The 27,521-nt window shown below is 44.0% G+C and overlaps 1 protein-coding gene across 1 annotated transcript in view; it reads right to left on the bottom strand.

The window, feature by feature from the left end:
• CNTNAP2 (contactin associated protein 2) overlaps positions 1 to 27,521 on the bottom strand; it is a 1,320,279-nt gene that overhangs the window by 86,710 nt on the left and 1,206,048 nt on the right. The window contains exons 16-18 of the mRNA XM_066629190.1: positions 18,366 to 18,536; positions 9,616 to 9,834; positions 8,689 to 8,925 (exon numbers count right to left, since the gene is read on the bottom strand). Of these exons, the coding sequence (XP_066485287.1) occupies positions 8,689 to 8,925; positions 9,616 to 9,834; positions 18,366 to 18,536 (627 nt within the window). The remainder of the gene's footprint in view (positions 1 to 8,688; positions 8,926 to 9,615; positions 9,835 to 18,365; positions 18,537 to 27,521) is intronic.

The raw sequence follows: 27,521 nt of genomic DNA, 5'->3' as shown, positions 1-27,521 counted from the left end.
GGTATGGCTTCACAGTGTAGGAAGATTGCTTCAAAAGAAGTCTGGCTACTAGTGAGAAATATTAGTGAGAGTATATCCAAGAATTCCACATACATTCTTCAAGATGGAAAGGCTACAAGGACTGAAAAAGATTCACTGACTAAAGACAACAATTGATGATTTAATTGAATAGTTTTTATCCAAGAGAGTCTTCACACTGATAGTCTAATAATCCAATAAACGGCTATTCCATGAAACAAGCATGTAAGATCTATTTCAGGTGGAGCCTCTTTATGCGTGTGAGTTCTGTTCCGTGACCCAGCACAATTAAGAAAAAACGCGTTGTACTAAATTCCATAGAGTTACACAAATACGCTGCAGCCTGACACATCCGGATGGAATGAAACTAAGGCAGCGGTTCTCAATCGCCTCCCCCTCCTCTGCTCCATACTCATCCCTCCCCGTTGCCAGCTGTCCCACTTTGTTATGATAAATGCCCCAGGCCTAAAGTCAATTTATAGGCTGGATAGAGCAAGGCTAGGCCCTGATGTCTTGGCCTGCATACATGCAGTGTAGCACTGATGCATCATGGGATTGGCTGATGCAACAGGGCACAGCAGGGATGATGCAATACCCTGCAATACCATGTCACCAGACAATGAGTCATGCAATCACCAGATCGTAGCCCGCCTCTCATTGGCCAGTGCCAATATATATTGCAGCGTGTGCAAGCTGCTGTGTGGGAGATGTTATGTGGAGTATCTGTGGGAAGCTTGGAGAGTTGAGAAAAGTGCTGTTTGCTTGCTGAGCTGCCTTTGCATTGTAAATATTGTACATACTTCAAGTAAAGGACATCTGGTGGTGGAGCACTGTCGTGTGCCTCATTATTTACCGGGAGTATCTGCCTGACCTTGAGTCGCTGGAGCTGCAGTGTGGGCTGCTTACTTGCAACACACTTCTTTCACAGGTGGGATGCTGAGCTTTTAAGTGTCCAGTCCTATGCATTTCTACTCAGAAGTAAGCCCCACTGTAGTCAATGGGGCTTACTCCCAAGAAAGTGTGGATCGAATTGTAGCCTGAGAGCCCAGTTCTATGCCTGCCTACTCAGAAGTCCCATTCTAAGCCCAATGTGGCTTATTCCCAGGAAAGTGTAGAGAAGATTGTAGCCTAAGAGCCCAGTCCTATGCCTGCCTACTCAGAAGTAAGTCCCATTCTAGTCAATGGGGCTTACTCCCAGGAAAGTGTGGATCGGATTGTAGTGTAAATCTCATGCTTTGCTTGCTGGGCCATTTTGTTTGTGTCGGCTGGAGCAGGAGAGCCTGCATCATCTCTGTCTGGGGGGGGGGGAATTCAGCAAACACTCCCTGAGTTTTTTTAAGCAATCCCCTCTGTTACTACTGAACACGTGTGTGTGTGTGTGTGTGTGTGTGTGTGTGTGTGTGTGTGTGTGTGTGTGAGAGAGAGAGAGAGAGAGAGAGAGAGAGTGTGTGTTCCACCTTGCTGCATGTGTTCTGGCTACAGAGGTTTTTGGGACCACCCTTCCCCTCCTCAGCCTCTTTGCTGGCTCATTGGCTCCAGGAGTGTTACTGTTCCTTTACAAGGGGAACCTCTTCCATGGCTCCGGGGCTATTTCCCTGCCTGTGCCAGGCAGAGCCTTTTTGCAATGTTTTGGGCTGCCTTGAAACGAGATGCCATCGAAGGGCAAAGGAGGCAAAGATGTGTGCGACTTTCAATTCCTCCCACCCCATTAGCATTGAGACAAATCTGAAGATAAAAAAATTCATGATAGGTTGCACCTGTAGTGTGATAGCTGCAGTGGTGCTGAAATGTCACAACTGATGGCTAAGACCACAGGAGTTTCCTTCCTGAGGCTAACAGCAGCTTGAGGTGGGAGGCGGAGATTTTCATAGGCACCACAGTGTGTAGGGACAAGTGTCTGGCTTTGAAGAAGAAATTATTTCAGTGTAACTACTAGTTATTTAACATCATGTCCTCAACCTGGATGTGTGTTGAGTACTGCATTAAGCTTGATCTGTCTTTGCTATATATATTACTTGTTAGATATGTGTGGTTTAAGTTTCCTATGGTGTCATCACATAGAGAAATGTAGCAATTATTTGTTCTCATTAATAGAATGTAAACCCATTAAGCTTCTCTTCTTTGCAATGCAAGGAGAAGTTTCCTAAGCAAATAGCCAAACCAAGCCCGTAAAATATACAATGATGCCTCATACAAGAAAGCACTCTGAAGTGAAACTTGCATTGGCCTCAGTCAGCCACAAACCAAGTCCCAATGAATAATTTCTTTCACACCACAGATGCATTTTAATGGCTGAATGAGACATTTGAGGGCAGATGTGTGGCAGTGAACTCCGGCTGCTGCCAAGCAGGTGGGGAGATGGTGCAATCTGCAGTGCAAAACAGAAGCAGAGGGCAACAGTGGGAGCTTCACCCTTCCTCTGCAACCATATAGCTTCATTCTCCCAGACTCCATTTTCTGTGTCATGGGGGGAAATGGCGGCAGGGAGGCCATGGCAAGTGAAAAGTTATGGGCATCACTTGCAGGATTATTTATGTCTGTATCCTTCCTTGCACTAAAGAATGATGGCCAATGATGACCAATGATGACTTTTTCTCCCAACTGGCATTTCATGGCTTCTCCTGAGCTTTGTTAATCTCTCTATTATTTTTGTGTCACTTTTGACATTTTTCAAAAATTATTTGGATTGTATTGATTGTTTTAATAAGTTTTGTCAGCTGCTTTGATTCCACTAGTGGGTCAGAGGCAGGTATATGTTCTTAAAATAAATTCTGCTCAAGATAATGCCTAATGCTGAATCCAGCAGCAATTCCAGCAAGTCACTCAGTTTCAATTAATAGAAGCATATGAATCAAAAAGAAAAAGATGCAAAATAGACAACAGCAACAGGCAGTGGGGAAAATGATATGTTGGGATGAATAGGGACAGTTAGGGCCTCTCAGTGCCCGTGCAAGTCCCCCAACAGCACCCTCAGCTCCATATCTGTGTCACCTCTGCTATGCATGGCTGTCCCAGCCATAATATTACTTGATGTGGCGTGCATGAGCAATGGAGGGGGGGAAAAGTGAGAGGGCAGCAGCAGTGTCATCACTAGGGCTTGTGTCATCTGGTGCGGGAAGCCAGTGCATCACCCCCATGATGGACTTCCTCCCATGCAGTGGGTGGGTGGTGGCATGGTGATGTACTGTTGCCCCGCCCTGCTTGGTTTTTTTGCTATACCTTTTGATAGAACACAGATATTTCAACGTGGTTTTTTTATCTCATTCTGCTGTAAATTACACATCGATTGGTATACAACATGATGGTATTATTCCTATAAATTGTGATTTTAGTGATTTTGGTCACCCCCTCAAGGTGTCCCCTTACTAACATTAATTACATGCCGGTCATAATAATATCTCATTGGCTCTTTGAAGAACCAGTCTCATTGGTCTGTTCTGAATTAAGGAAATTACTTATTTGTTATCTAAGACAGTGCATTTTTTATTTCTGGTTTTCTGGCCATAACTTTTGATAGAATGGAGATATTTGACTCTAGCTTTATTCATTGCATTCTACTGTAAATTACACATCAAATGGTGTATAGCATGATGATATTATTCCTTAAAACAGCAATTTTGCTCACATCACCCCCCCACCCCGTGCATGTCTCCCAGAGTGGCCTGCACCCCCTGCACCCACCTAGCGATGCCACTGGGCAGTGGATTTAGGATGCCTTTCACCTCAAATCTGCCACTACCATGGATGCAAACTACACTGACCCACCAACTTGCTAAAAGAGAGTGAGAATTTGATTTTTTTTTCAGTCTTCTCATCTCATGTCATACCGACAAGGCGCTGAAATTGTTGAGACACACCATCTTTTTTTTTTTTTTTAAACAATTGACAAGGAACACTACACTGCCTGCTGGCAGCTCACATCGCTCACATCGCCAATGGCCCTACTAATCTATGACTCTCCCTCAAACTCCCGAGGAACACCTGCAGACCATTTGCAGTACATCAATGTGCTGCTGAACAGTGGTTGACAATAGCTTCTTTAAACCCTGTAAGAGGATGGAATGAGAGGAGAGGGTGGTGAAGTGCTCCTTCTTTGAATAGCATTGAAATGTATCCCTTTAAAACCCCATTCAAGAAAAGAGCATGATGAAGTGGAAAGGAGCTTTGGGGTGGGGTGGGGGGGATGTGTGTGTGCATATTTCCATCAAAGGAAGCATTGGTATGGGGGTGGCTGTGGACCCAGGTGGGCCAGCCCTGCTGCTATGAGCACTGAGGATTCTAGGGGTGCCTGAAAGAAAGATCATCTGAGGAGTGTGGGTACCTGACTACTGCCTGATCTGGTTGACCCTGACATCACCCTCAGGCCCATCCATTTCCTTTTCCCTGAAAAAACATTCATTCCGAGTAATCAAGTTGCTGATCAAAGGACTAGTTGTTTTCTTCTTTCATGTCACAGAAAAAAAGATGTCTTCTTAGCCTTGTCCCTCTAGACAATCCCTGCTTGTGTAAAAACAAGCTCATTAATTTTAGGATATGCCCCTCAGCTTCTCTGCTTAGGAAGAAACCCATTAGGAATGCAAAAATGAATACAAACAGGTTCAGCCCTCAGAAATGCCATTAACTGCTGCTGGACTGCTACCATGATGGAAGAAAAACATACGTAAACTAAGGGCAGGAAAAGGTCAGGAAAGCAATCTCTGGGACTGCAGACTCATTTCAGTCTCTCCTCATAACAATTTCTCAGATCAGTGAAAGAACAATTGCAGCTGATTACACACCCTCAACAAAAAAAGAGCCCGTAACAGAAAGAGATGCCACATTCTATTTTGACAGCTATGTCCTTGCTACAGCTACTGCAAAACTCAAGACACCTGAAGTGTCACTCATACGTGGGATCTGGCCCTGTTAAGACTGAATGTAGTGCAATTTTAAAGCAGCCATCAATCAAGGATTCCAAGCATGAATTTCATCAATAAAAATATCCCCACAGTGTGTGGCCTATGCTTACCCTCAGAAGCGCTTGCTAGTTATAAACCAATCTAGGCTGGTCTCCAATGTCAACGGCATTTATTTGCCTAGACTTTTCATGTCACTCCTTTTTACCGGTCCCCTAAATGTATTCAAATCGAAAAGCATTGTTGTGTAAGAAAAAGTAAGCAGCATGAACATTTGCTACTGGAACACTTGTGCATGTGCACCTGGAAGGCTTTTCTGCTATGGCCAGCTCAAATGATGCTCTAAGTACATAGATGCTATATGTGGAGTGTGCTTGTCCATCCTGTCCCATGCATCAACCTTTCCCTCTTCTGGACATGTTGAATGTCCATGCATTGGACATAACATTTGCATAGGGCCTAAATAGGTAAAGTATACAGACCTAAATCTTGCAACAGTTTCTTGGATTTTATGTAGATAAGTATTGCCATGCAGCTCAGGCCTACACACATGATATTGCAAACATTGCATACACACCGATATTATCTGGAGGAAAGACAGGAAGGTTGGGCGACATTGATCCTGCCACCACTGTGCTTAGACTCTGCACACTGAGAGCCTTCTCTTAACTAGCTCCTAGTCTATTTGGCAATCCAGAATAACGGCCAGTCCTATAGGCATGCTGCACTCCTGGAACTCGTGTTCTGATGGGGCAGCATGCTTTACAGCAGTCACAAAAGGTGAACTACTATTCCATGCAGCTGGGCTGTGATTGCAAGTGGCTGCATACCAGCAGCCACAGGACAAGCCCTGGCGATGATATGTCAGTGTGGGAGGTGAGTGGAACAGGGTGGAGACCAGAGGAAGAGGCATCTGCAGCAGCAGTGCTGTCAATATCCTATCCCCCTTCCTAGCCTAGATCCAGCTTCACACCATCTGAGCAAAATCACCGGCACAGGTCCAAGTAGACCCATTAATGGACTAGAGGCTTACCCCCCCCCCAGGCAAGGGAACTGTTCCTTTACCCAGAAGTGACCTCTCTGGACACCTCCAGCATGCTTTAATGGCACAGCTGCATCTCTCTCTCTCTCTCTCTCTCTCTGTGTGTGTGTGTGTGTGTGTGTGTTGGGGGGGTTTAGATAGTACTGAGTTGTAAAACTTCTTTAGCTTGTATTTGTTACTAAATCATCCCATTGTACAACATTAAGGGGGCAATCCTGAGTGCGCTTTGGGCTGGTGCAAGTCCCTTGCGCCGGCTCAGGAGGGTTGCAATTGAGCGGTAAAGCACATTTGTGCCTCCTCAAGAGTTTGCTGGGCTGGCACAGGGATGTGCATTGGCCCGTGGAGGTTGAATCCAGCCTCCGTGTTGACTCGGGCAGGGAAGATTGTGTTGGCCGGCCTCAGCTGACGCAAGGGTCTAGGAAGGGTGGGGGCATTTTGGGGTGGGGGAGGAGGGCGGTCCCGGGGGCGGGTGGGTGGGTGGGCGGTGAGCAGGAGGTGGAACTGGGACCTGGCAGTTTTGCCAGATCCCAACCCAGTTCCCTGAGTAGCATGAAGCAGCTGCAAGCCACTCTACTCTCCTTGGAGTTATGCCACCTCCTGAGGTGGCGCAAGTCCAAGGAGTCCCACTGGGACTGTGGTGGCTTACCCGGGGTAAGGGGAAGAGTTTCCCCTTGCCTCCGGCTGAGCCACTTTGGGCCCAGGCCTCCTGACCTGCCTGTTATAGTGCAAGATAGGATTGCACTACACATTAAACATTAAATTAAATTGTGGGCCTCGAGAGTGAAGGCTGTCAAGGTTGTGGTTCTAATAGAAGCTCTGGTATTCCAATCTTCTCTATCATAGCCCTATGAGTAAGACAATTCTCCTTGTCTTCTTCCTCTACTTGATCTGCTTTAAACCTCAAAGTACCTCTTGACAATTATCTTGGCCCTTGTGTAAGACCCAACCCCTTAAAATTGGATTTCGCACTGAAGTTATCAGTTGGACAACTGGAACCGGACAAAACATTTCCTTTTCAGCACATATGTTCAGCCTGATGTAAAGTATCCAGTAGTGCAGTGAATCCTAGCTTTGGTAACAAGACTACATCACCGATGCCCCATTCAGACAGAGTATAAACTGTGCTATAGGGAATGCAGCTGCTACTTTCTGGCCAAGGATAGGGGCAGAAGCAAGAAGAACAATACGCAGGCAAGCACACTGACACTGCCATATGCTTGCTCTAGTCAACGTTATTAATCTCTTATTTTACAGACAGACAACAAAAGTCACTCATGCAGTGTGGTGGAAAAAACATAAACTGGGGCTTGTTAACAAGAAAAGGATAGTTTGAGGTGTGATGAGGATACAAAATTGTTATTTAGCCCTATAAAAGTTTTATAAAATTATTCCTCATACACTGTTAGAAAAACAGACTTAGGAATAATATCTAGAAACATATAAAGATATGTCATGAGACAAGTATAATCCTATTAGAGCATTAAATGCTCTATCTCCTTTTTTGTCAGTTTTTTGTTCTTACTACAGTATGTCCTCAGTATCTGCAGGGGATCAGTTCTGCAGATAACTATTAAGTGTATAATTGAATCCACAGGAGGGGTCAGTGTGTCACTACAACAAACAATTTATGGCCCTCTAGAGGATGCATGTAGCCTCTCAGCCCTCCTCAGAAGACCTCTTGGATGCAACCGAAAGACAATTCCGGTTTGCACTAGCCACTTCCAGTTGTGTCCGGGAGGTGTTCTGGGGTGTGGGGAGGCCACATTTGGTTGCATCTGGGAAGTCTTCCGTGAACCTCTAGCTGTGGGCTTGGCATCCTACTTGACCTCACACCTTTAGCCTTCTGATGCTAACTGTAACTTCTGCCCGCAAATGGGTTTTAAGTTATACTTAAAAGTATATATATAAAAGTAATACTTTTAAGTTTTATCTTAGTCACAACTTGGCTTACATGCAATTCTTCCACTATTAGAAATATCTCCTTTGCAACCCTATTCAGATGGCAGAATGAAAAAGCCTAAACAAACAGTTTGCTCTGCTGTGTATATTTATGCCAACAGTCCACAGCAGCAGAAACTTAGAAATGATTATGCACAGAGAGTTCTTCTAACTTGACTGATTTTACATAGTTTCATCATTTGAATACTAATTCAAGAATTTATTCATCCAAGTACATACTGACATTTCTCTTGGGAATCTGAAATGTTGGCTTGCTTAATACCCAGCTTGTAGAGCTTCTCAGTTGTGCAGTGAAGTACAAGAGAGGAGGACTCTTTCTTATACTCTCCCCCCTTGTTTGCTGCCCTCTACATCTATTGCACTGTCCCATCATAAGAGAAGCAAAGCTAGGCAGGTGCAACTCTTTAACAATGAGCTTTTTATATTGGTTTCATCTGTCTCAAGTCAGGACAAGGCTGCAGCTACAGATGCTTCATGAGTTACTGTTTTGCTCTCAGTAATAATCTGGAAGGGGAAAAAGCAAGCACATCATAATGTATGAATATGCTTTTGTTTCTGGGATGATGGAAAGCAAATGTTTTCCAGAGTAAATCCAGGCTTTTAAAAAAATATCATGATGTACATTACAGATATAAAAGGCTAGAAGTATTGGGATATTGCACTTTGTATGACCTCTCAAGGGTGACCTCTCACCCTATGTATAGAAACTTAGCAAATTAGGGAGAGGAGCTCAGCCTATTCTCTAAATATTTAAACTAATATTTAAACTCTTACCCTTTATACAGTATGGACCATCATAGGCTGTTTTAGAGCAGTCACAGGAGTATCCATTGTATTTTTCAACACATTTGCCACCATTTTTGCAGAACATTCCAAAGCTGGTGCAGTGACCTGAGCAACCAGGTTTCACACCTGGTGTGACCTTTGCTCTTTCTTCTAAATCCAGAGTCACCCCATTCATTCTTAAAGAGCGAATGCAGCCCAGGAATCCCTTCTGTCCACCTGCAGCACCTTGACAAAAATAAAAAAATGATAAATCAACAAACATGATTACTTCTAGTTAGTAAATAATCCCCTTCACATATTATACAGTAGGGTTATAAAAGTGACTTCGAAGAAGGAAGGGCACATTGCCCTGTGGAATAGAAACTTGCTGTCTTTCTAAGCAAGCAAATGGGGAGCTACTCTTTCGTGGTCAAAATATGATGACCCACTTATTGCTCATATAGCTAGCTATTTGAAAGGTAAAAGATAGGCAATTAATGTAAGAGTAACTGTTACCAGAAGTCAAATAGTTAATAATAGTAACTCAATCCTGAGATCAGGCGGCTGTAAACAGTTATTTAGGGAGCAATCCTAACCAACTTTCCACAACCGAGATGAGGGCAATGCAACTCTGAGGTAAGGGAACAAACATTCCCTTACCTTGAGGAGGCCTCTGTGACTGCCCCCCAACTGCAGGAGGCAGCACATGCCCCATTGGCACAGCTATGTCAGTGTGGGAAAGTTGGTAGGGATTTGGGCCTTAGTCATTTTTTTGTGATCCTGTGCTCTAACTGTACCCAACCTCTATTTTTGTTACCATGTAAAGAGGATCACTGGATCAGTAATTGTAGAAATTGAATGGTTCACAGTCAACAGAGTGCAAAACTATGCTGTAACTGTTCCTCTGCTATTTATCAACTTACCACTTCTACTTACCAACATATAGTTGGCTATACAGCTCTAGTCGGGTGTGACCTTCTGTGGGTGCCTTCCGGATCTCCTTTGGAAGCTGGTCCACCTGCAGGCTGGCCTGTTTGACATTCCTCTCAGCAGTTACCCGATGCCATTGATCATCATTGAGTGGGTTGGATGACCTCACAATGATTTCCACTGGGCCATTTCCAACATCAAATGAAAAGGACACATCGGTTGCAGCTGAAATACCAATGAGGAGATTTTTCTTTTTTCAGGCTAGAGGAATATTGGTTCACATGCTTTTTCCCCCATGGTTGAATCTGTGTGCAGCTAACCACTCCATGTGCACTCTCAACTTTGCCAGAGAGTGCAAAAGCCTATGAAGGAAATGGTGGCAAACAGTTCTGAAACAGAGCGGACTTGAACATAAGGCCTCAGGTGACAGATTTTGAAGTGGCTAATTGTTAATTATTTAGCTTATTATGATATCTCTGCCAACATGCGTGTATATGTGCACTATATTGGATTTTCTGACACCACAATAATATTTCTTGGGCTGTCTCTGATTTGAAAAGACTTCTCTGTAAGGCTGTCAAGGAAAATGTCCTGCTCAAAACACAGAAAAGCAACTACACTGCAAATACATCTCTTTTGTGAAGATTGGTGAATAGAAAGGGATATATATTAAGGGAGCTGGAAAAGCTTTCTTTCAGCATGATAGAATATTACATGCTTATAGGCAAAGACATAAAATGATCTTGTTCAATTGTGAGACGCCATTAATTCCATTAATTTAAATGGGACACATTATAGTCATTTAAAGGAGAGTGCCTCATATCATTAATGGGAAACAATAATATGGCTCATTTTTGGAAATGCTCAAGTCACTCCTTTTTGTGCCTAATCCTGATTGTTTCTTACACATCCTGAAGCCTTGGTATTTTGATTTTATGTTGACATTTCTCTGGGTTACCCCTGCTGAGAATCATGCACTACTGCTCTCTGCTTGACAATATTTCCCATAATGACTTTGTTACTAGAGAAAGAAATGGGGAGAGATGGCTGACATTCCTATGGCTGCCAGTTAATACAAAGTGTCCCTCAAGGAGAAAGAGGTAAGTGGTTCATTCAATTACCCACGGCGAAACTAGGTAGCAGCATCCCAGTACGCACATCATAGGATGCCAGTTTAGGGGTTTGCACAGTTCACATTGGCCACTTTCAGTTACGTGGATCAGTTTGGAACTTGCATGGGCTGAAGTACACTGCATTTCTTTGAAGCTCCACTATTATTAATACTTATGAGTATTAGGGCACAATCCTAACCCCTTATGTCGGTGCTTTCCAGCACCGACATAAGGGCAATGCAGCTCTGAGGTAAGGGAACAAACATTCCCTTACTTTGAGGAGGCCTCCATGAGTGCCGCCCAACTGCAGAATGCAGCACACATCCAATTGGAACTGCTATGCCAGTGCTGGAAAGGCTGGAAAGCACTGACATAAGGGATTAGGATTGCGCCCTTAGTGTACAAGAAAAAAATTGTGAAGTACTTTGGCATACCAGAGTTGCAAGGGCTGAAATAGTACACTCAGTGTTATGCATAAAAGAAAATGCTCTAATGGAAATACTACTACACTTCTTTTATCTTGCTTACTCAAGGGCAGAGTGTGCCTCCATGTTGCCTGAATCTGCTGACAACTGCCACCACAGCTTGCATGCACCTCCACAACCCCTCCCATGTAGGTTGGGCAGGTGAATGAGCAAGTGAACTTCCATTCCCATTCCCTTTATTAACAAAGCACATGGGGTGCAGCCTCCCTAGTCCATGTGTCTTCTATTTAAAATGAATGAGGCCAGAGGATGCTGGTAACTCACAGAATTACCGTGAGTTGCTGGAATTGCTAGAGCTCATGCTCATTACAAACAGAAGAGAGGTGGGGAGGCTGCATGCAGCAATCTTTATAAATATAGAGAAAGGGTTGGCAGGCAAGCTCCAAATCACCCATCCCTCCATGACTGCCACCCACCTCTGTGACTGCCCCCTGTTGGCATGACTACATCAGTGTTGGAAAGTTGGATAGGATTTGGCCCCAATTAGTGTGGCTATAAATTTACAATGGGCTTCCATGGCTATTTCAGGTACCACGGTCCACAAAGAATTCAGGTTTCAGAAGGATCCAACATGTATTTGATCCTGTGGGGACTCAGAATGATAAGAACATAAGAACAGACCCACTGGATTAGGCCATAGGCCCATCTAGTCCAGCTTCCTGTATCTCACAGCGGCCCCACCAAATGCCCCAGGGAGCACACCAGATAACAAGAGACCTGCATCCTGGTGCCCTCCCTTGCATCTGGCATTCTGACATAGCCCATTTCTAAAATCAGGAGGTTGCACATACATATCATGGCTTGTAACCCGTAATGGATTTTTCCTCCAGAAACTTGTCCAATCCCCTTTTAAAGGCGTCCAGGCCAGTCGCCATCACCACATCCTGTGGCAAGGAGTTCCACAGACCAACCACACGCTGGGTAAAGAAATATTTTCTTTTGTCTGTTCTAACTCTCCTAACACTCAATTTTAGTGGATGTTCCCTGGTTCTGTGGAGTTCCAAGTCTAAAGGTCTAAAGATAGGTCTAAAAACTCAAGTTTAATGGACTTGATAATCTTTTGGTTCTAACTGCTAAACAACTAATGACATGTGAAGGGCCAAGAAATAGTATTATTTTTTCTTGTAGTTCCATCATTCGGCTGGTCCAACAGATTCTAGCCTCTTAATCTACTGTTGTAAACTTGGGAATTTATAGGTAATTCTAGACTTGTTTATTTTCAGACTCTGTGAGTATGCTACCCAACTAATGTGCTATTGAACACTGAAAAGAAGAGGGACAGTTTCACATTTCTCTTTTTAAATAACTTAGGGCACAATCCAAAGGGCGCCTTATGCCGGCATAAGAGGGTCCTTGGGCCAGCATAAGAGGGTTGCAAATGTGCCGTAAAGCACATTTGTGCCTCCTCACGGGGAAGCCATGTCGGCGCTCTGAGAAGCACTGGCCTGTGGAGGCTGGCATAAGCTTCCGCTGTGGCTTGGCTGCAGCTGCTTGTGTTAGCAAGCTCACGCTGGCACAAGTGATAAATGTAGGCATGGGGGGCAGGAAGGAGGGAAAGAGGTGTTTCTAGGCGGGGGGAGGGTGGCGATGGGCGGCCCCGGGGGTGGGTGCACGGAGAGCAGGAGGCAGGGCTGGGACCCGGCAGTTATGCCGGATCCTAACCCCCGTCCCCACGGAGAACGGAACAGCTTCAAGCTGCTCTGCTCTCCTCGGACTTGCGTTACCTCCAGAGGTGGCACAGGTCTGAGGAGACCCATTGGGGCCAGTAGCCCTTACCCAGGGTTAAGGGGAAGAGTTTCCCCTTGCCTCTGGCTGAGCCACTGCTGCCCACAAACCCGCATTGGATGCAGCGCAAGCCTCCTGCCCTGCCTGCTCCAGCGCGGGTTTGGGTTGCGCCCTTATAGGTTTCAAGGTAGCAAAGAAAATAACTGAAAGCTTCACAGCAGAGTATGTTCTAAACTAGAACTTAAGAGCTCAGAAATGAAATGGGGAAAACTCACCTCAAATATAAATCCTAATGTATGTGCTGATTTCAAGGTCCTACCTGGTACTTTTGAAAACAAGGGTTGTTCAGTACTAGTTCCTTTGTAAAAATTCAGAGAACCACTTCCCCCTCAATACAATGACTTTTAGAGTTACTGAGTTGTGGGAATTATCTATTGTCAGAAGTTCCAAGTTCATGGTCCCGGTCAATGTTTTCCAATATCAGGATTGGTAATACAGGTGCAGCCTATTTATCCATGGATTTTTTATCTGTGGATTTGTCTCAAGGAAAATGGGGTGGGGGAACTGAAAGTATCACACGCTCCTTTGCCTCCTTTGCCCTGCACTGGCGTCTCACTCCATTTCCAGGCAGCCCAAAACACTGCAAAAAGGCTCTGCATTGCCCAGGCAGGGAAATAGCCCTGGAGCCCTGGAAGAGGTTCTGCTTGCAAAGGAACAGTAACACTCCTGGAGCCCCTGAGCCAGCAAAGAGGCTGAAGAGGGGAAGGGGGGGGGCGAAAATCTCTATAGCCAGAACACGTGCAGCAAGGTGGAGCTAGCTCACTTGCTCGCTCGCTCACTCACTCGCTCGCTCACTCACTCAAGGGCAGGTGTGGTAGCAACAGAGGGGATTGCTTTAAAAAACCCAGGGAGTGTTTGCCAAATTCCCCCACCCCATTGAGATGGTGCAGGCAATCACCGACACAAGCAACCCCCCATGGTGCAGGCTATCATTGATACAAGCAAGCCTTCCCACCAAGCAAAGCATAAGATTTAGCCTACAATCCTCTCCACACTTTCCCATTGACTACAATGGGGCTGAGTAGAAATGCACAGGGCTAGACTCTTAAAAGATCAGCATCCCATGTGAAAGAAGGTGGGCAGCTGGCAACGGGGAGGGCTGAGTACGGAGCGGAGGGGAGGGGATTGATAACAGCTGCTTTAGTTGCCTTCCATCCGGAAGTGTCAGGCTGCAGTGTATTTGCGTAACTCTATGGAATTTAGTACAATGCATTTTTTGTTAATCGCGCAGAGTCATGGAACGGAACTAACGCGGATAAATAGGCTCCATCTGTACAGGTGGTTTGAGCATAGGATCAGACAAATAGTTCTGTTAATGGCTTTTCAAGTTACTGTGAAGGGGACAATAACAAAGCAGCCACTACATCCAAAGCACTTCAGTCAAACTGCAAAAATTGAGGTTGCTAAAATGTGTTGGTAGAAGCCAAGATTACTGAGCTCATTAAAGTCTTTCAGATGATTTTGCTCCCGCTAATTCCTATTACAAATTATCTACAAAAATCAGCAAAATCTAGCTCTGATTTAACACCAGTTGTTCTATTCAGTTCCAGTGACCCCAGCTAACAATTGGTCACACTGTATGCCATTCTTCTTTCAGAGAGCAAGTAATATTTGTCATATTTTTAATATCTAATGAATGTGCTAAATTTTTAAACAAGATGAATATATGCATTGGGGGCTTCAAGAGGAAAGGATGACTAGATTACTTACAATGTGTTTGGACTATTAAAATATCCTAGAGGCAAACCAAATCTGATCATATAAAGCTTATATTTTCATTGTGTGGACAATACGGCTGCTAGCAAAAGAAATGTAAATTTTTTAATAAATATTAGTGGCACAATCAACTCTTTATTATTGATCTTCTTGCAAAGTGAACTTTTTGTTGCCCAGAGAAAGTCTTATTTGAATGCTATTTGTTGTGAACTAGGACAATCTTTCAAATTTCCATGAAACTAAAAGAAGTACAGCCATGCCTTGGCATCCATGTGGGAGAGGGATTCCAGTCACATAACCCCTGTGGATGCTGAAACCCGCAGATAATCAAATCTTGCAGATAATCAAATCAAATCGAGTAAGGGCATGCCAAACCCCCCAAATGCGACTGAAGCAGTGCTCTGGTTGCATTCGAAGGTCCTTCTGTGAGCTGGGAAGGCCGATCCTCTGGAAGGTTGAAAATTGCAAAAACTGGAGTTTTGCAAAAACCTGCCAGAAGACTCCAGTGCCTGCCAGAAGACTCCAGTAGCCATTCTGAGGCATGGGGAAGCTGCACAAGACGATCCCACAACTCTGAAAACAGGTCAGACTGAGTGATTATCCACAGGGAATGGAACTCCTCCAAATGCTGAGGATCAACCTGTCATTCCTAATCTGGATTATCAAAGGTGGGCATAGTGATAAACACAGCCCCTATGTGTTCTGCAGATGTCAAATCAACACAGTCTCATGTAAAAGCTTTCAAGGAAAGTTAGTAACACTGCGGAAATATCACTAGTGCTATAAACAATGACAGAAAAATGAGTATGTTGAGTCTAACAATGATGAAAGCTCAATTAAGCCATCAACAAAAGAATAATGAAATACAATGTGAATGGTACTTTAATTTAAAGCAAAAGGCTGTACATTTCTTTTGGCCAATATTGCCAGATTTTCAAATACATCACTGTGTTTTCACACTAGAATAGCTATCCGGTGGGTAACCTCTTTACTTTGAGCCCTTCTTGAAATTATTCCAGTTTGTTTTATTGCTATATTATTAGTTTTTTAAAGTAAGATCAACATTACTTCCTTTCTCATTTCTAATTTTTTTTTAAAGAAATAAAACAATCCTCCCTCCTTTCTCCCCTTTCCCAAGTCTGTTCTAGAGTGCAATGCATGGTCTCAAAGTTGTCTCTGCTCTCTGATGGTAAGCAAAGAAATCCAAGTACACAGATTATTGAAAAAGTATAGGCAAAAATTACAAGGAACTTGTGAAAGAAACATATGCAACACAGAGAAATGGTGAATGAACCTAGTTTCTGAAAGCAATTTTTACTTAGGTTACCTTGAATGTGTCAGCTGACCAACCAGCTGTAAAAGTAATTATGTTCTGCATATTTACTGGGGTATGTAAAAATGGGACCTGAGATAATTCTCCATCCTTGCCAGCTATTCCTTGGCTGTTGACAAGTGAAAGACTGAAAGGGGGAGCAGTATGATAAATGGGCCGTCCAGAAGCATTAGCCCTACTTCCAGTTGCATTTTATCAACGTGTTCTTCATGAGAGCACATCTTGTCAGCTATTTTGAAAAGCAGGTTTTCCAGTCATAAATGCACTCTCTTTGCTCAGGAAATCAAGCTTGGGGCTTTGCTTAAGGAATATGAAGGAATTAGTTATACCTATATACCTATAATAACTATAGGTATTAGTTATACCTATACTGAGTATATCTCTCAGTTATACAGCTGAGTTTTGTTCACATTGAAACATATTTTCTTTACATACAGTTCTCACCATCTTAATGAAATTATAAATGGATGTTGGCCATCAGTTTGTCAAAGGAGCATTGCTTTGATATGATATCTAAACACAGGAATCATATTAGGGTCCGACTACATGTGAGATTAAGGGCGCTGCAGTGGCTCAGCCAGGGGCAAGGGGAAGCTCTTCCCCTTACCCCTGGGTAAGGGCTGCACTCCCCAATGGGTCTCCTCAGACTTGTACCACCTCTGGAGGTGGCGAAAGTTCGAGGAGAGCAGAGCGGCTGGAAGCCGCTTCGTTCTCTCCAGGGACAGGGGTTGGGATCCAGCATAATCACCGGGTCCCAGTCCCGCCCCAGCTCCCTGTGCACCCGCCCCCATGGCCGCCCATTGCCCGCCCTTCCCTCACCCAGAAACACCCCCTCCCCCCCATGCTACCTTCGTTGTTTGTGCCGGCGTGAGCGCGCTGACACAAGCAGCGGTGCAGGAGCCGCTGTGGAGGCTTCTGCCTGCCTCCGCACGTTGGTGCATCTGAATGCACTGATGCGGCTCCCACTCACGGAGGCGCAAACGTGCCTTATGGCACGTTTGCAATACTCCAGGGTGTCCTATGCCAGCATAACTGCCAGTTAGGATTGCGCCCTAACTCTGTTACTAGGGCTGACAGTTTGTTTTTAACTGAATAAATAGCAAGAGGATGGGGCCCCCATGGACTGCCAGGACCATTTGTGAGTGTAAAGAGAGCTTTAGCCATCCCCACCTGGTTCTAATCCATATCACCCCGCCCCACAGCAGCTGCTAATAAGGGAGGAAAAGTTTCCATTGGTATCAATTGCAGTATTTTGCTTTGTTAAATAGCACATGATCTGATCTGCTGTTTATAGTGAAATAGATCTCACTGATCTGCTGTTTATAGTCCAATCCTTTGGTTTCCTCCCCTGCTGTAGTATGAAAACAGGTTGTGCTGTATGTTATGGTGGGGGGCTGATTGGGAGGGGAAAGGAAAAATAATTTCCCTTACCTTTTTTTTCATAAACACCAAAGCACTTCCTCAGACCTTCCCCAGCCCTTTAGCTGGAGGAAGTCTAAGGAAACACAGAGGGTGTGTTGGCTCACTCCAAAGGGGATAGCATTTGGTACAAGTTGCCCATGCCACATGCCAGACCTTCCACCTCTAACATGTTCCTAACTTTCCCCCATTCCACCTCATTACACACACACACACACACACAAACACACACACACACACACACACACCTGCTGACTTGCCAAAGTCTGCAGGTTTTCTTCATCCTGCTGCTGCATGTGGAGCCTCTGCAGCATCTCCAACAGTGGTCCAGAAATGGACAGCTGTGTGCACTACTGGAACTTATTTTACAACACCATAAAATGCGTTCCAACGGCAGAGCGCAGGGATAAGATTGGGACTGTTACTCAGTTAGAAACAAGCCCTTCATCTGTGGCAGAAAGATGCCCTGATGGCTGAAGAACTGTCAAGCCCCCAGAAAGTCAGCTCGTGTATCACCACCCAGTTTTGGTCAAGGAAGGAAATTGCAGCGAGACCAGTCACATTCACCAAGGGAAGCTGCTTAGCACAATAGGTTAGGAGTCAGGTGATAATTCTCAGCTTTTCTGGATTAGGCTTGTTTGCTGGTCTGAGCAACTTGTTCAACAGTTTGACACTGAAGTATCATGCAAGTACATCACTCTTTAAGTACACCTGGTTCCACGTTGGGTTGAAGTCATTAAATGAAAGACAAAACTTGTGGAGGAAACAAACAGAACAGGGAGATGCAGTGTTGCTTCTGCAACACTGAGTAGTTGATTTTGCAGTATTACAGAATATGTTGAATGGTGGAAACTCAACACTCCCATTGTTTAAAGTATTTACACTGGGAGGACAGAATGTACTCACATTTCAACTCCAGTTTGATGAAGTCTGAATTCCCCAGATTCTCCAGAAACACTCCATCAGGGGCTGACGTTTTGAAGTAGAAAGAAATGTCAGCACTGGTTTCCCCTTGGAAGGTGGAGAAGTGGAGATATGAAGTTGAAGTAGTGAATGATGCTGCATTCCAATAATTATCTGTGGGACACAAGAAACAAGAAAACATATATTTTTCCCATGTTCATTCCGAGTTATGTGTTGCTCAGAAGGAATCACAAATAGAACTGAGAAGCCGAGATTTTAAATTCCAAACAGCACACTTCATGTTCCTGAAAATAAAATATTCCACTTTCTTTGAAAAACAAATGCCCATTTATCATTCATTTATTTACATTTAAAGAGAAGGGCAAAACACAATGTGCACAATTTCATATTCCTCATGAATACCATACAGATATAACATTCTACTTGCATTCTGGCTGCTATTGTAGAGCTTCCCTCTGTCAAGTCAAGCCTGAATCAAAAAGATAAAGGACTAATGGAATTCCTAAAGATTTCATCCCATGTGTGACTTCGCTTGCCAGCCTCTAGCATAAGACTCAAATGTTAAAGGCTCACTTTTACTACTGTCCAGCAGCTGTCTGCATGAGTTATGTGGTGCAAAGGTAGAGAACCTTTTAGTTCTGCAGTGTTTTTTCCTGTTGAAAATCATGCCCCCAAAGATGTTATTCAACCATTTGCTACACTGGCATTTACAACCCAATCCTATCCTCCCCCCATCTGCTGGTACAGCCATGCCAAAAAGGCTTGCTCTGTATCCAGTGGAGGGGGGGTAAGCGTGGGTGGCTTTGAAAGGGAAAGTTTAAATCCCCTTTCCTTCCTTAAGCCTCCCACCCTGCAATGTGTCTCTTTATACCTGCACCAGCAAAATTGCTGGCACAAGTCTGAGGTGAGAAAGGGGGCAGGAGGCTACTGCTGACTGTTTTTTCCTCCTGATTCTTCAGAGCAGAGCAACATAGCACATAGCATCTGAAACATTGTGGGAAAAATATGGTGGCTGACAAGAGGAGCTGTTTCTTTTAAACTTGAAAAACTATTTAAAAAGAATGAATGAAAGAAAGCCCTGCCACTTGCCTCAGTACAAGAGAAGCCACCTTGCTATTAAAAAGAATGGGGTAATGAAAACTGGGGAAAGATTACTCCATAACGAATGTGATTTTACCAAATGGATGATGAAATGAATGAGAACTAAAAGCAATGAAACGTGATGAACACTGCAATGATTTTTTTCCTTGCACACCCTTATTAGGCAGGCAGAAGGGTGGTAATCACTAGAGGAAATCTGGGGGAAGCAAAATAAGGCTAATGTTTGTTTTTGTTAACCTTCTCCTTGATTAAAATTGTTAAGCCTGTAACCATTTATGATATCTATGCCCAAAGGAACTTTCATTTTCACTGTGATCAGAAATGATCTAGACATTGTTTTTAAATATAAACACATCTATAAAATGTGCATGTTTGTAATATAATGTTTTCAAAATTGGTTGGAGAAAATAATTTGAAATAAAAATGACAAAAGACAGCAAATACAGTACATTACAACGTTCAAGGTACTATACCTACATGATCTCAGACCTGCACAGCTTGAGACCTACTCTGTGTTTGCTGTCTTCTTGGACCTCAAAAACTTTTTTTTTTTGCACCTGGGAGACCACAATATATGGCTGATGTGCTGTGGTTGGTTTTGTGGATCAAAACTGATGTAAGCCTTCCTGTAACAATCCTTACAATAACCTTGTAAGGTGGGTCAGTGTTACAATCTCCATAATGCAGTTGAGGTGGGGGCTGAGGCTGAAAGAGTGGCTTGCTTAAGGTCACCTTGTGAGTTCAGAGGTGGTTTTCAAGTTCTGATTTGTAGTGCTGTCTTTTTGCCACTATGCTACAGCAGCTCTGAAATGATGGCAAGCAAGTAACTAAATGCATTTCAGCTAAATAAGAAAATAAAAATGATCCCAGGGACTCATGCTATTGACATATCTGTCTGGATATGGTGGCAGAAAACCATCAGTCAAGTTATTGAACTCTGTCTCTGTTGGAGAGCTATGACTCAAGTCATCAAGAAAAACTTTGCAGTGTTTTGAAATGCTGTGAATTGGTTCTTGACAGGGATTCTTGGCTGCACACGTTAATGGATACTGGATGTATGAAAAGAATGCAGTGTGAAAGAAAAGGAAACTCACTTAAGAAAGGAGTTATCAAAACCCCTGCCACTTGAAGGCTCTCTCTTTTCAATTGCTAGAATACCGGTGGCATGCTATGCATTTGAAAAAGATAAATTTGACAGTATTTTTGAGATGGAGTTACTTTATATGTAACTCCTTTACTTTGTATATAGTATATGTATATATACTATGTATATATACTATACATACTTTGTATGTATATACTTTGCAATATACAACACTTCTTTCTTGCTGCGATCTGTATATGTTTACAATTGTAATTTTTTAAAAATTCTAATAAATAAATAAAAATGTTCCTTTGTGGTCAAAATAATCGCTGCCTACATACCTTTGCGCCTTAAATCATGTGTGGCATTCCTTCATTATGTAGCTACAAATCTGTAGGTTTCAGAGTGAGAGCTCATGAGATTCTAAAATTTTGCACAGAAGAGCCTTCCCAAGGGCTACTGCTTGCAAAATATTTCTGTATCTTGGGAGAACAATTGAATGCAAAGTACACGTGTGCACTTCCTATCTGACAGGTATGCATTTTTTGCTGCTAGTTCCTGTGAAATACATGCCATCAACAACCAAGGAAGAATTCATCCTTTTCTTATACAATCAGAAGACAAACCAACAGCAATCCAAATCCTCACAGCTATAACCTAGGCTAGTATAATGGTATACCTCAACTAGAAGAATTCTGTTCCTATCAGGGAGACCAGATACAATGGCGGACAAGATGGCTATACCTTTAACCACTGTATAGAAGAGGGAATTTTGGCAGCTGGAGCTCAACATTGGAGGGTTTAAAAAGCTGCCAAAAGCTGAAAAAATTCCTTCTTCTATACCAGGGGTGCCCAAACCCTGGCCCTAGGGCCACTTGCGGCCCTCAAGACCTCTCAATGCGGCCCTCAGCGAGCCCTCAGTCACCAATGAGCCTCTGGCCCTCCAGAGATTTGTTGGAGCCCACACTGGCCCAACACAACTGCTCTCAGCATGAAGGCAACTGTTTGACCTGTGGGATGAGGGCTCCCTCCACTACTTGCTGTTTCACGTCTGTGATGCAGTAGTGGCAGCAAAGGAAAGGCCAGCCTTGCTTTGTGCAAGGCCTTTTGTAGGCCTTGAGCTATTGCAAGACCTTCATTCATTCATATAAGTTCATCTTTAATATATTCGTTTATGTAAACTTATATATTCAAATTTTAAATGTAAATTAATTCTTTCCCCCCCCCCCCGGCCCCTGACACAGTGTCAGAGAGAGGATGTGGCCCTCCTGCAAAAAACAGGTGTATCATGTTAAGTAACCTGGTGTATGTGCTATCTTGGGGGAGTGGCCAAGAATGAATCAGCAAAATCACCTCATTGCCTGATGGAACTATAAATAAGAATGTGGGCTTTTGAAAGGGGGGGGGAGATTTATAGTACTGAGTGGAACAAGCTAGCTGATGGACTGAAGATGCTTACTGGATTGAAGATAAAGAAGTTTAGTTGAGCTAGCTTTTTTATGTTGTATGTGCTGTAAATGCATGTATTGATATTTCTTTGGAACTTCTTGCTTGTCATTTCCCCACCCTGCTTCCTTGTGGAGTTGGGAAGGGTGTTGGAAGTTCCCCAATGGGCCAACCTTGTTATGATAATAAACTCCTTTTGAAGATAAAGAAGCTATGTGTATTATTGGTTAAAGTGGTGTGTTGCCTCCAGTGAATCTGGTATTACTACTATTGGGCTTGACCCAGTGAAATTGCCTTCCCCTTTGGTCAGTAAGGTGGAAAGGAAGATATTTCTGGTTCAGAGTGAGACTTGGGTTGGCTGTAGTGATGTGAGTTGTGTCTGGCCAAGGTTAACTTTGATTGAGTTTCCTTGGATTCCCTGAGTTAGACAATGGTTGATGTAGCCCCCTCCAGTCATGACAGATGGGATATACTTGGTTGGGACATATTGCAGTAATAAAAATGGTCTGCCTGAGTTCTTATTGAAAGAGAGAAGAAATAAAATAAGATTTTAGACAAGATGCAGTGAAGATGGAATAAACTTATCAGGAAGCAGCTGGGCTAAAGACCAAGGTGATTCAGCAGCAATGCAATGTATTAATTTAAGGAGATACTTGATAATGGCTTGATAATACCATTAGCTTGATAGACGCCATTATCATCTATTATAATGGCTTGATAGATGCCATTATCAACCATTATCAACCATTGTCTTCACCTAACATCAGTTTGTGATCTTATTCTTCCTTAAAGGCACAGAAACCTCAATTCCTACAATTGTCATAAAGACAGGCTAACTTCTCATTCCCAAGTGTGTCAATTTCAAGGAATTCCCCAAAACTCACCACTGAACACAATTTACTTAAATCCAACTTTATCTTGGAGACTATTGGTGACAAATTATCTTGAACAGATAAGCCAGATTATCTGAATCAGAAATGCCTAGGAACCTAACCCCTCTAAGCTTCTTGTGACTGTTAGATGTAGAATCTCCAACCTCATCATACATCAAGGGTATCAAGCAGGCCCTAGGTCCAACACAGAAGAAAATTGCCCCTCTGAAGTCTGCCACAGGCAAGGTCATCCAGGATCGGGCGCAGCAGATTGAATGCTGGGTGCAGCACTACTCTGAGCTGTATTCCAGAGAAAATGTAGTCACCAAAGAAGCACTGAACTAAATTGAGCGCCTGCCTGTGTTGGAGGAGCTTGACAGTGAACCAACCCTAGAAGAACTTCACGTGGCCCTGGACTCCCTTACCTCTGGCAAGGCACCTGGGAAAGACAGCATCCCTGCTGAGGTCCTAAAGTGCTGCAAAGAGATCATCGTCACTGAGCCTCATGAAATCCTCTGTCTCTGCTGGAGAGAAGGTGGAGTACCTCAGGACATGAGGGATGCAAACATCGTCACACTGTACAAGAACAAAGGCAACATGGGTGACTGCAATAACTACTGCGGCACCTCTCTCCTTAGTGTTGTAGGAAAGCTGGTTGCACTAAAGAGGCTCCAGGTACTTGCAGAGAGCATCTATCCAGAATTGCAGTGCGGATTCCAAGCCAACAGGTCCACCACTGATATGGTATTCTCCCTTAGACAGCTGCAGGAGAAATGCAGGGAACGACGACAGCCACTCTTTATAGCCTTCATAGATCTCACAAAGGCTTTCGACCTGGTCAGTAGAATCTCTTCAAGATTCTCCCCAAGATCAGATGTCCACCCAGGCTCCTCAGCATCATCAGGTTTTTCCACGAGGACATGAAGGGCACTGTAGTCTTTGATGGCTCCACAGACCCCCTTTGACATCCAAAGCGGAGTGAAGCAGGGCTGCGTTATTGTGCCAACTTTGTTTGGGATTTTCTTCGCTGTCCTACTGAAGCAGGCCTTTGGAACTGCAACAGAAGGCATCTATCTCCGGACGAGACCAGACAGAAAGCTCTTCAGCCTCTCCAGACTGAGAGCAAAGTCCAAATCCAGCTGAAATGTATTCATGACTTCCTCTTTGCCAATGATGCAGGTGTCACCGCCCACTCTGCCAAAGATCTCCAGCAGCTCATGAACTGTTTTAGCAAGGCCTGCCAAGACTTTGGACTGACAATCAGCCTGAAGAAAACACAGGTCATGGTTCAGGATGTGGACTCACCTCCCTGCATTACAATCTCTGCACATGAAGTGGAGGTTGTCCAAGACTTTGTGTACCTTGGCTCAATGATCTCCGACACACTTTCTCTCGATACTGAGCTAAACAAACGCATCGGTTAAGCAGCTACCACGTTTTCCAGACTCACAAAGAGAGTCTGGTTCAACAAGAAGCTGATGGAACATTCAACAAGAGCTTGCCTCTTGAGTACACTTCTGTAATGCAGCAAGTCATGGACTCTTCTCTCACAACAGGAGAGGAAACTGAATGCTTTCCACATGTGCTGCCTCCGACGCATCCTCAGCATCACCTGACAGGACAGAGTTCCAAACAACATAGTCCTAGAACGAGCTGGGATCCCTAGCATGTATACACTGCTGAAACAGAGACACCTTCGTTGGCTTGGTCATGTCGTGAGAATTGACGATGGCCGGATCCCAAAGGATCTCCTCTATGGAGAACTTGTGCAGGGAAAGTGCCCTACAGCTGCGATACCAGGATATCTGCAAGAGGGATCTGAAGGCCTTAGGATTGGACCTCAACAGGTGGGAAACCTTGGCCTCTGAGCGTTCTGCTTGGAGGCAGGCTGTGCAGCATGCCCTCTCCCAGTTTGTAGAGATACTTGGCCACCAGACTGAGGCAAAGAGGCGAAGAAGGAAGGCCCATAGCCAGGGAGATAGACCAGGGACAGACTACACTTGCTCCCAGTGTGGAAAGGATTGTCACTCCCGAATCGGCCTTTTCAGCCACACTAGACGCTGTTCCAGAACTACCATTCAGAGCGTGATACCATAGTCTAGTGTTATTCAAACTGTGAGGGGCGGCTCTTTAGGGAGATGCCAGGAACTCAAAGGGGAGGTGCGGGATGTCCTCTCACAGCAATACAGTCACACCCCTGGGCAGAATGTGAGTACGTCTTCTGCCCGTTGTCTGCACTTTTTCTTTTTAAGCAGAAGAAACGGGAGTTGAAAGCAGAACGGGAGTTGAAAGCAGAAGAAACGGCTGCTGCCGCCCCGCCCTCTTCTCCCTCCACTCTGAGGCTGCCGCCTTCTGTGTTCACTGTATGTTGTTTCCAAAGCTCTTCAACTCCAACCCCCATCTGGCAAGTACCAAGCATGCTCAGCTTGCAGTCCTTAACCCTCACTGATCCTTGTCTGGTTGGTTCCTATTTCCCAGCCTGGGATCGATTCTCATCAAGGTGAAATCTCTCTTTTCAACCCCTCCCTCTTCCACTCCTCCCTTTCAATCTCCAAACCTTCCCGCTTTCCTCCCCCTCCCCAAATAAAACACTTCCTATTTTACCAGTCATCAGGACTCTTAAAGTTGCTTCCATGCAGTTGGCAAAGGGGGAGGGGAGAGACAAGCACACACTTTACTTGGCCAGGAGCAGAAAAAGGGGACTGTTTTTAAAGTGATTTATTACTCTTGTTGTTTGACTGAAGAGGAGAGGCTGTATTTTTAAAGTGATGAATCTTATTATTTGAAGGGAATACTTATCAGCCATTGATGAAGTGATTGCCAGCCCAATCCTATCCACACTTTCCTGGGAGTAAGCCCCATTGACTCTAATGGGACTTACTTCTGAGTAGACATGCATAGGCTTGAGTTGTGCGTCTCCTAGTATAGGAGACAAATCAGACTCCTGACCAAACCCTTATCAACTTTGATATATTTTCATGGTCTATTTTTGTTTTCCCCACCAGCTGCTGGAAAAATTTAATTTCATTAAATTAATAAAGGATTCAATCCTATCTAAGGAGAATGGGAGAAATGACTAGTTGGATTGGGATCCACAGGGGTGTGTGTGTGTGTAATGTTGGTCAGACTGGTTGTTCACAATGTTCATTTGATAAAACAATTCTATTGGTATGCTTACAGAGTTTAAAAAAATGAGTCCTCCTAGACCAGACAAAATCTACCTACTCCAGCATCCTGTCTCCAACAGTGATCAGCAGCTGATCATTTATAAAGCATGTATATTACTGTGTATTAATAATATATTTTTAAGATTAGCATTTAATTAATGATATGATTAATATAATTAATATTAATATAGTTCATATATATTTAATTAATATTATATTATAATATATATAATATTATAATATATTTAATATAGTTAATATTTCTGGCCACTTCCTGTTTAATGATGTCACTTCCAGCCCTCAGGAACATGATGGGGAGTCATGGCCAACAGCCACAGGGGTCAAGGGAGCCCCTGGCCAGAAAAGTTTGAGTACCACTGCCATAGTCTTTCAAGACTGAAGGTCACCAACAACTCCAACCTCATGTTAGGAAATGTGCTCATACAGTGAAAATACAGGTCCAGCCTATTTATACACAGATTTTTTATACACGGATTTGACTCAACACGAATGGCCCCTGCAAAGGAGAAAGAATGTGCTGATCCATGGAGAAGGGGAAAATGTACCCCTTTAAAATCAGTTTTAAAAACTGAACAGTCCTTTAACAACAGCCTCCTTAATGAGAGAGAGAGAGAGAGAGGGCAGCTGGCTGACAATCCATCAATCTTTCTCTCTTCAGTGGACCCCCCTGAGCACTTGAAAGAAAGGTGATCACTTTGCATTGGTGAAGGGAGGGGCTGAGTGAAGCACCTTAGAGGAGGACTGATGGATGGATTGTCTTCTTAATGACTCTTATTTTACATCACAAAGGTCAGCAAGGCTGTTTTTAAATCACCAGAGCAAAGAAACTTTGTTTTTCAAATTGATTTGCTATAGTGTGTTTTTGGCCATTCATGTGAGTGCTTGGAAAGGAACCCACTCAAATAATGAGGCTCAGCCTGTATGCTTTTGCATATGAATAGTTTTGGAGTAAAGCACATGTTCTGAGTAGCTCCTACTAATACACTGGTTCTGAAACTGGTGGGTAATGAATGACCCACCAGGGGAACTGGAAGAAGGCCATTCTCCCTTAAGGGAAGTGGCCCAGAAATGGGTGCCCTGACAGCACTGCAGTTATCGCGGCACCGCTGGGAACAAAGTTTTTTTTTTAAACTTACCTGGGGGGTCATGCTGGCCTCTGGAAGGGTCTAAGACACCTGCAGCCCCCACTTGGGCCTCCCTGCTGCTTCAAATAGCTCCAATCGGTGATCAGAGCCCACTTCTGGTTTTTGTGCAAAAACCAGAAGTAGGCTTCAATCAGTATTCAGAGCTATTTAGAGCAGTGAGGAGGCCTGCAGAGGGGGCTGTAAGCTTTCCAGAGGGGGCTGTGAGCTCCCTGGTGAGTTTTAAAAAACCCTTGCTCCAGGCACTGCTGTGATCATGGTGGCACCACCGTCAAGTCCACCCCTGCCAATACTTTCCACAGTTC

This window comes from Tiliqua scincoides, chromosome 5 (assembly GCF_035046505.1).
Source record: "Tiliqua scincoides isolate rTilSci1 chromosome 5, rTilSci1.hap2, whole genome shotgun sequence".
NCBI classification, from domain to species: Eukaryota; Metazoa; Chordata; class Lepidosauria; order Squamata; family Scincidae; genus Tiliqua; species Tiliqua scincoides.
This window is presented reverse-complemented; position numbering and strand designations above follow the sequence as displayed.